This window comes from Colossoma macropomum, unplaced genomic scaffold (assembly GCF_904425465.1).
Source record: "Colossoma macropomum unplaced genomic scaffold, Colossoma_macropomum, whole genome shotgun sequence".
Classification (NCBI taxonomy): domain Eukaryota; kingdom Metazoa; phylum Chordata; class Actinopteri; order Characiformes; family Serrasalmidae; genus Colossoma; species Colossoma macropomum.
Genome location: NW_023494804.1, coordinates 2,686,856 through 2,696,609, shown reverse-complemented (window position 1 = coordinate 2,696,609; position 9,754 = coordinate 2,686,856). Strand labels below are relative to the sequence as shown.

At 38.1% G+C, this 9,754-nt stretch overlaps 1 protein-coding gene across 1 annotated transcript; it reads left to right on the top strand.

Annotated features, from left to right (window-relative positions):
- The first annotated feature begins 383 nt into the window (after nt 1-383).
- Nucleotides 384-9,004, top strand: ap4m1 (adaptor related protein complex 4 subunit mu 1). The gene is made up of 15 exons (XM_036594572.1): nt 384-708; nt 1,914-1,999; nt 2,116-2,222; nt 3,251-3,347; nt 3,477-3,587; nt 4,280-4,360; nt 5,205-5,267; nt 5,370-5,436; nt 5,543-5,596; nt 5,708-5,814; nt 6,669-6,760; nt 6,856-6,900; nt 7,084-7,134; nt 7,523-7,640; nt 8,624-9,004. Exons 1-15 carry the CDS (start codon nt 651-653, stop codon nt 8,813-8,815), a joined length of 1,329 nt encoding a protein of 442 aa, XP_036450465.1. The 5' UTR covers nt 384-650; the 3' UTR covers nt 8,816-9,004.
- Nucleotides 9,005-9,754: the final 750 nt, after the last annotated feature.

Below are 9,754 nucleotides of genomic sequence, written 5' to 3'. Positions count from 1 at the left end.
ACATCTATTAATATTGGTAGTATAATAATTTTGTAGGTAGTTTGACCAGAGGAGGATAGGTCCCCCCTTGTGAGCCTTGGTTCCTCCCAAGGTTTCTTCCCCAGCTCTGAGGGAGTTTTTCCTTGCCGCTGTCGCCCCTGGCTTGCTCACCTGGAGGATTTACAGTTCATGTTAAAACTTTGTCCTTAATGGATTTCTGTGAAGCTGCTTTGTGACAACATCAGTTGTAAAAAGCGCTATACAAATAAATTTGACATTTGACTTTGAATCATTGCACACCAAACCACCCTGAATCTCTCTGTTTACACCTCACACACTGAATTCTGAAAAAAAATTTAAATCGGTGGAGTTGCCCTTTCGCTTTCCTCCTGGCCAACAAGTGGCGCGAGTGATTCACATCACCAAGATCAGCTGAGCGTTCAAGAAGAAGTACACCCGGTTGTTTACAGTGCTAGTTGACAACATATTAAAACATATTAAAAGCGCAAAATCTTTATTTTCGGCTTATTTTACGCTCTGTTTTATTGTTTTACAGTCGTAGTTCAGTTTTGACCTCTGCGCTGTGAAATGGAGCTTCAGGGCGGACCGTTAGCAGAGTTAGCCACATTAGCTTAGCTTAGCAACAGTAAACAGTGATTTCCGTGATAAAAATGATTTCTCAGGTGTTTGTTTTGTCCTCTAAAGGTGACCATCTCATTTACAAAGACTGTATCCTTACAGGCTGATTCACTGGAGGTGCCAGCTGCCTAAAACACGGCTACTGTGTGGTAATATTCTCCAGCTTGTTCTAACTTGCCCGTTCCACCTTAAATGTTGCCACAGTTATACTGGTATTTAAGGTGGAACGGGATAATTCGACTAAAAAGCCGGCTAATAAGACGCTAATTTCAGCTTTGATAGTAAAAATTGTCATAATACTCAAAATATTGAGTCCCTGAATACCGAATTATGAGGTTTGTGGTGTTGCTGTTACTGTGTACTTAACGTCTAAAGGTTCATGAAACGCTCATAGTTTTCTGTAATAAATCAGTTTTACCTTCTTAAAATATATGGGGATTCTTCAAGGGTTCTATGTTGAGTCATGAGCTCTATATAGAACCATTTGCATGCTTAAACGATTCTTTGCATGGTGAAATGGTTCTTTAGATTGAGAGAGAGTATGTTTTGTAGGTTATATGGTTCTATATAGTACCTAGTCCCATTAGAGGGTTCTTTTTGCTTGGGTTCCTTTTACCAGGATCCTGGTTCAGGTTCCTGTGTTCTTCCGGAGAGAGAACAGTGGCATACAGTTTGTGGTAGTAATGAGTCATTTCATTCCTCTGCCCTTAAAAATGCTTGAGGAAATGACTCAAATCACAATGGACCTTTTTTGTTGTGTTAGGTTGGTCTTATTAAAGGGGAATTACACTGATTTTCCAGAATTCCTGCACAATGAAAGGATTAAGAGTTTAACAGGGTCATTCAGAGTGGTTTGGTGTGAAATGCTTTGTTCTAGAGAAACTTACAGAGTCAGAATTGTTCACGTTTAATGTTTCACTGGTGGTTCTGGATAGTAAATAAAGTGTCTATATTTGTGTTGTAGTCATGGCGACCCCTGGTTCCTATCACCACCACTGAGAAAGACATCTGAAACATTTCACACCAAACCACTCTGAATCACTCTGTTTACATCTGATTCATTGAATTTTGCAGATTTTTTGGATTTCCCCTGTAATTGCGCTAACCATATCTCACTTGTTTGCTCCCCAATAAAATGTCTTGCTTAGACTTTTAAGCAATCAAGAACACCTGCATAGGTGTGCTGGGAGCTGGATGAGAGTGAACATGTCCACTGGGTAAATAAATACCGGGTTTTCATGTTTAGTTACTATGAGTGTTTCTGCGTGTGTGTTTTGCTTGACCCTCTGATTCAGTCCGCGGGGAGGCAGACAAAGATGCTATCAGTGTCTTCTTCGAGATGGTAACAGCACTGAGCGGAGACCAGCCTCCGGTAGTCATGGTAATATGCTCATTTGGAATTATTTGACTGTACTGGACTTGTACAGTAACGTACTGTACTGATGTGTGATGTGAATAATGAACAGTTTTGCCTTCTGTGTCTTCTCTGTTTTCCAGAGTCATAAAGATCTGAATTTTATTCACGTCAGGCAGGGTGGGCTCTACTGGGTTGCATCTACAAAGACAAACGCCTCTCCCTTTACCATCATCGAGTTTCTCAACAGGTGAGTAACAGACACTTTCAGGATTTGTATACTTGTATACTTGCTGTCGGAGCAAAAACTTGTAACTGCAGTGTCAGCTGTCTTTCATTTCACAAGAACATTTTGATGAATCGTCAATAGAAATAGTACAAAATCTACTTTGAATCCAGTCTCTTAGGTTTAAAGTTAAAGGAGAATTCCATCATTTTTTTCAAAATTTCTGCCTAATTAAATTGTAAGGAACAAGTGAGATATGGTTAGCGCAGGGGGGATCCAAAAAATCAGCAAAATTCAATGACTGAGATGTAAACAAAGTCATTCAGAGTGGTTTGGTGTGAAATGCAGAACTGTTCACAGTGGTGGTGATGGGAACCACACGTCCACCTCTAAAAGTGAGATAATTTTACTTAATAAAATCAACTTAAAACAAATAAAAAATGTTTAGAACAAAAGGTAAATAATCTTGAATTAAGCTTACAACAATCTCAACAGGAGGAAAATTACATTTCTCGACTGTATTTAAGATCATTTTACTTAAGAAGATAACATTTTTTGCAGTGTGTAGGGCTCTGTGAGGCAAAATAGTCCCCAGAGAAACTTATTATTTTCAGATTTTCCACTATTTCCCATCATCAACATTCCATATAAACTCAGAAGACTCGTGTAGGTTCACTGGTGGTTTTGGATAGTAAATAAAATGTCTATATTTGTGTTGTAGTCATGGCGACTCCTGGTTCCTATCACCACCACTGTAAAGACATCTGAACCATTTCACACCAAACCACTCTGAATCACTCTGTTTACATCTCACACACTGAATTATGCAGTCAATTTGAATATTTGGTGGAATTTCCCTTTAAGCATGCTTGTTGTTCTCCTGAACAGTGTCCATTTTTAAGCTGTATGCGCTCTTTATTGCTTTGGTTAATTGTTAGTCGGCTGTTTGGTTTGCGTGTACTGAAAATGTTTCATATCTGACATTTGTAAGGAAGAGAAGGTGATATTCTGCTATCTTTACTCCAAACATGTTGGTATTAAATGTCTTTCAGGCTTGCAGCTCTTACTAAGGACTATTGCGGCAGTCTGTGCGAGAAATCTGTCCGGATGAACTTTGCTCTGATTTACGAGCTCCTGGATGAGATGGTGGTGAGTGTTAGGCAAATGTTTTTCTGTTCATCTAAAAAAATATGTTTATAGCCAAAACTGGCTGCTTCCAGTTGTGTTTTTCTTTTTTCGTTTATTATTGCCTCACTGGAAACTCTTTTGGACGATTAGGATTATGGCTACATACAGACAACCTCCAGTGACATACTGAAAAACTTCATCCAGACGGAGGCGGTCACCTCCAAACCCTTCAGTCTGTTTGACCTCAGCAATGTTGGGCTGGTAAGAATGTGTTGGTGTTCTCTTTTAAACCTCTATGCACTGAAAAAACAGGACTCCAAATATGTTCAGTTTACTAAAAGTGTGTACATCATTTCCGCATGAATAATCAACAGTTGTTTCCAATATAATTCATATAGAAACGATGTATACATTTGAAACACATTTTACACTATGATAGTTGATGCCCAGCTAATGCCAAAGTGCTTAAAAGGGCCTAAAAAATGAGTTTGCTAATGTATTTTTCACAGAATTCACAGAATTCACGATTTTAGATCATTTCAATGTTTCAGTTCATCAATGTTTTCTCACTACAATACCCAGCATGCAATATGCAGATATATCATAGAACCTTTGGTGATCCCTGTGGTGTCAACCAATCCTGTCCGCCAGTCTAGCCACTGATTTATAGGCAAATAAATACAACCAAGCTAGCATTAGCGTCACTTTTACCTCGGCTGTTGAACAAAATCATAAAGAAAACAGAGATTCTATCTTTATTTAGCAGTAAACGGACACCAGAGACGAGTGTTTTACTCTTATAGTCAGAGAAATTAAGCCAAACGGAAGCAACATATCTAGATAACCAGGCACTTGTATTGTCATGTGAAAAAATTAGTATTTCAAATAAGCCCACCCCCAAAAATCAAGCCCAAAGCACCTTTTAAGACCCATCCTATTCTTTTCTCCTCTAGTTTGGAGCGGAGACCCAGCAGAGTAAAGTTGCTCCCAGCACTGCTGCCACTCGCCCCATCATGTCCCATCGCAGTGAACAGGTAAGACCTGCTTTCTTCTTTTGACAGAAAAAAAGCAGCTGCTAAAAGAGATCACATTAACAAGAATGATGTTCATGAAGAAGATAACATAGAATAGAATAAAATTCTTTTTTTTTGAAGGGCTTACACACTGAACGGCCCTGGTCCAGCGTGGTAGTGTGTGTTGCGCTGGTACGAGTGAATTGGACACAGTAGTGCTGCTGGAGTTTTTAAACACTCTCTCCACTTACTGTCCACTCTATTAGACACTCCTACCTTGTCAGTCCACCTTGTAGATGTAAAGTCAGAGACGATAGCTCATCTGCTGCTGCACAGTTTGTGTTGGTCATCCTCTAGTCCTTCATCAGTGGTCACAGGAGGTCACTGGCTGGATGTTTTTTGTTCTCAGTCCAGTAGCGACACTGAGGTGTAAAGATGTCTTTACAGTGGTGGTGATAGGAACCAGGCGTCGCCATCACTACAATACAAATATAGACATTTTATTTACTACCCAAAACCACCAGTGAATCTACACGAGTCTTCTGAGCTTTATATGTGATGTTGATGGTGATAAAATAATGATAAAAAAAATTAGTTTTCTGCACTATGATTTGAATCCAGTTTGAGGCCAAACTGTCGAATAAAAGTCTGAGGCATGTTTCTAAAGCAGCTCCTAAAAACCAAATATCTATTTCAAGGATCTGTTTTTTCTCAAAGGACTAATTTTAATCATTTCCAACCCATTTATTATACACAGAATCTCTTGCAGAACACCCAGCAGCTACCCTGCAATGGCACTGTGCTTATTTCATCACTACATAAGCAATGTAATGCTGATCTTGTGTATGTATTTGTGTGTTTGCAGGGAGGAAAGAATGAGATCTTTGTGGACGTGGTGGAGCGGCTGTCTGTGGTTATCGGCTCCAACGTGAGTGCAGCAGGGCGATTTCGTGCCCAGCACTGGCTCTGAGAACCAGACAGAGCCTTCAGCAATTATTAATCATGTCTGTCTGCTTATCCTCTTCTCCAGGGTGTTCTGATGAAAGCAGATGTTGAGGGAGAGATCAGGGTAAAATGTTATCTTCCAACGTGTTCAGGTTTGGCAACCAACATGTTTTTAAAATGAAGCACTTTAAGCATCGAATACCAACGTTATAATATTATTCTGCTGTGTTTCTCACACCTGTTGTTGTCGCTGTGCAGAGATGAGGATCGGGCTGAATGAGGAGTTCAGTATAGGAAGGTCTCAGCTGAGAGGTAGGATTGAATGCCCATGAAACGCTGAACTGTTTCTGAACTCGATCAGACTTTCATTCATTCATTCATTCATTCATTCATTCATTCAGATTTTCTTTCTCTCTATGTCAGGTTATGGAACAGCTGTGAGGGTTGATGAGTGTAGTTTCCACCAGGCCGTAAAGCTTGATGAATTTGATACCTACAGGATTTTGAAAGTTTGCCCCAGCCAAGGAGAGGTAAGTATCAACGTAGTAGTGTTCATAAGCCCCGTTTGTATTATATATGTTGTCGCTGTCGTGACCAAACCTCCAAATCTCCAAAATAAAAAAGAAATTAAGTGGAAATTAACTGAACATGATTTTTTTCCCCAAGTAATTCTGGATCATTTTAATGAGTTAATTCATAAAATATTAACTAAAAGCTGTTCTCAGAACAAAACGTTGTATCTCGTTTTTCAGTTTTTGACATAATTTGAATATGGGTTTTGCTCTTTACTTTGTAAATTTCAGGATTAAGGAAACGGCCCAAAATAACTTGAGGAAAAAAGTCTGGTTCCATTGACTTACATTAAAAGTAAAATATGTTTTTGTTTTTTTCCTTCTCCTGTAAAGTTATCGTTTTGGATATATATATATATATATATATATATATATATATATATATATATATATATATATATATATATATATATATACTTTTAATGTAATTAATGTTAATGAAACCAGAAGAGCAACAGGGGTTTTCATATATATATGTATATATATATGTGTGTGTGTGTGTGTGTGTGTGTGTGTGTGTGTGTGTGTGTGTTAGTACAAGGTCCCATGTATAATTATATTCTGATGTTGTGTCCTAAATTAAAATATCTATATGTAAGAATTTTCTGAGCCTAATCCTGTTCCGAATCTTAACCTCAGGAGACAAAAATAAATGTTTTTCTCTTTCAGTTTTTGTTTTTTGTAAAGAGCACTTTATGAAGTCAGTCAGTTTTACTACATTTTTGTACTGAAATTGTACAAAAACCAGAACCACAAACAAAATCTCTTGTTACAATTACAGAGTGAACAATCTTATTTGTTTGTTCCTTCAGCAAATTCTGATGCAGTATCAGCTGAGTGACGAGCTGCCCTGCGCGCCGCCGTTCCGCCTCTTCCCCACGGTGGAGAAAGATTATGGGAGCAGGTACGCTGACTGTGATCTGCTGCACACTCAGAAATCATCACTGATGGAGAAGCTTCTGAGAAAAATAGCATAACGTTCACTGTCTATTCCTGTAGGTTATTAATCTTCCTCAAACTGCGCTGTGACTTGCCCCCTAAAAGGTATAATACACTGCACTGTATGTATTTATTATGCAAATTCAGCTTGAGATAAGCCATACGGCTTAAAGTATGTGGGCATGAGAGTTGCCATGATGGGCTTTGTATGTTTAATTAATTTTTTTCTTACTGAAAGAGTTCTTTCATTTAATTCAGTTCATCTAATTAAATTTTCTGTTTTTGCAGCACCGCCCTAAATGTTTCTGTTACTGTGCCTGTCCCAAAGGGATCTTTAAGGTACGAAGAAAACGAAAACTCACAATTATAACACTTCCATATCACCATATCCATCACTTTGCTAAAAAGATGACACACTTACCACACTGAATTTGCTTGATTCAAATGTACATCATTTCTGCATAGATGAAATATGTTACTTAAGTGCAATTTTGTCTTTTGGTTTACTTGATTTTGGCTGTAATTGAATTGATATGTGTTATATTCATGTGGAAATTATTCGAATGACATAAATTTAGCCTTTTTTTTTTATATCTTGTCCCCATATTCGTCATCAGTACTTTTATGAAAACAGAAAACTCCCTATTAAAGCATTTCTGTACCACCATAAAAAGAGAAACATCTCTATTATAACATCATTGTATCTTCATATGCTTTCTCTGTTCAGTCTGTCTCAGGAGCTGAGCAGTCCTGACCAGACGGCGGAGCTGCAGCTTAAAAATAAGGCCATTCTGTGGTCAATCCCACGATTCCCTGGGGGCGCTCAGCTGTCTGCTCTGTTTAAGGTAACACTGAATACAGTCAATGTAGGGTTTGCTCTGGGCAACTTAACTGGTAATCTGTAAAAATACCTCATAAATGTATATGATAATACTTACATAACCCACCTTTAATTCATATGAAACGTAGGTGACACCTGGTAGTGTATGATAATAATGGTATTATTCAGTAACTACTTCAATTTACTATGAATTATATTTATATATTATATACTATGAATTTAGTAACTACTTTGATGTGTTTTATAAACTATGAAAATTTCAACATTTACTATAAATTATTCAGTATCTATTATGAATTATTCAGTATCTATTATGAATTATTTAGTACCTGCTATGAATTATTCAGTATCTACTATAAATTATTCAGTATCTAGTATGAATTATTCAGTAACTACTATGAATTATTTAGTATCTACTATGAATTATTCAGTATCTACTTTGAATTATTCAGTATCTGCTATGATTTAGTATCTGCTATGAATTTTTTAGTATCTGCTATGAAGTGTTCTGTATCTATTGTAATTAATTCATTAACTAATATAAATGAATCATTGCGTACTTTGAGTTATTCAGTAACAGGTAAGAAACTATTGTGTAAGTTCTGTAGTTGTGAGAACGAGGAACTGAAATATGGAGCCTCATACAGACCCTTTAGGGTTTAGGGGGTTGGATGAGTAGAGTTAATATAGAATTAGTATCCAAAAAGGCATGTTTATAATTTAGATTCGAGGTCTAAAATGGACTGACCTTAAAATTAAAGCCATTGACTCTTTTTATAGGAATATATTGAGTCTGTGGGTTTTCTGTTCTTTTCTGATTGCAGGGAAACACATATTAGTACTGTCCATTCTAAATGACTGTATCTACAGGCAGAGATTAGGCTGAAAAAAGTGTGCATATTCTTGAAAACTGTTTAATTGGTATTGAACGCTGAAATGCACTCGGACATCCATAATGTTGACCCTGAATGCTGTTTGTTTCTATAGGTGGAGGTTCCAGGTCTTAGCTCCGCCTCTCTCCTGGAGGTGGGGCCGGTCAGTATGAGCTTTGAGCTGCCCAAACAGACCTGTACGGGACTCCAGATCCGCTTCCTCCGGCTCTCACCGACCCAGCCGGGGATGTCGCAGCGCTGGGTCCGCTACGTCACACACTCCGACTCCTACACCATCCGCATCTGACCCACACATCCTAGCTTATGACCACACACTGGACTTAGCAGGAACCCCATCGGACAAACTGATGCTTCTCACTGCTCGAAGGCGAAGAACGACTGGGACAGTATGTGTTGTAACAGTGTTTGTTTTTTTTGTGTTTCAGAGAGTATATGTATAAAGACTTTAAATTAAACTGGTTTATTGGACGATGAACAGTAATATTTTTTTTTTTTTCACTGACTTTGTCCAAGGCTTTGTGCTGGGTAGCACAAATAAGACCTAAGAATTAAAATAGCTAAAATGGACAATTTTATCAGTTTTTCAAAATTCATGCATAATCCAATTGTTCACAGCATGACACTATATGGTTCACTGTACAACAACTTAGCGACTCAACACAAATATAAGTAAGTTTTCTTTGGGGGACAATTTTGCCTCACAACGCCCTGCATGTATCCCTCCGCCATGAATGGATTTTAAGGCCAAAATCTTCTCAAAACTATCTAAAACAGTGTCTCAGTCATCAGGCAGTGAATTCATAACCATTTCATGTAGTAACTTTCTGTAAGGGGGATTTTAGAGCTGGACGTCTGGTTCCTATCGCTACTGAACTTTGTGTACATGGTTGGAATTCCCCTTTAGGTTTGCATGTCAGCATCTTCTAAGGTCCACACGGCTTGAAAACTGCCTACAAGAAATTGTGGATCTGCAGTCTTTCACGTGGTGAACTGGGCCTAATTTACAGTTGTTTTGAGAGCAGGATGGTGTTCCTTTTTCACTTCCATTTGGGACTGTAGATCTTTCAATGTCCACCAGGTGTAGTCTGCTCTTCTAGTAATGCAGGAACAGAGCTGGTGGTTTATGGCGCTCCCTAGTGACCCAAAACTTAACAAACAGTCCGTCTGCAATCTGTGGCCTCCTTTAAAAACATGACAGCCAGTAATCTTAACAAAAATGTTGTTT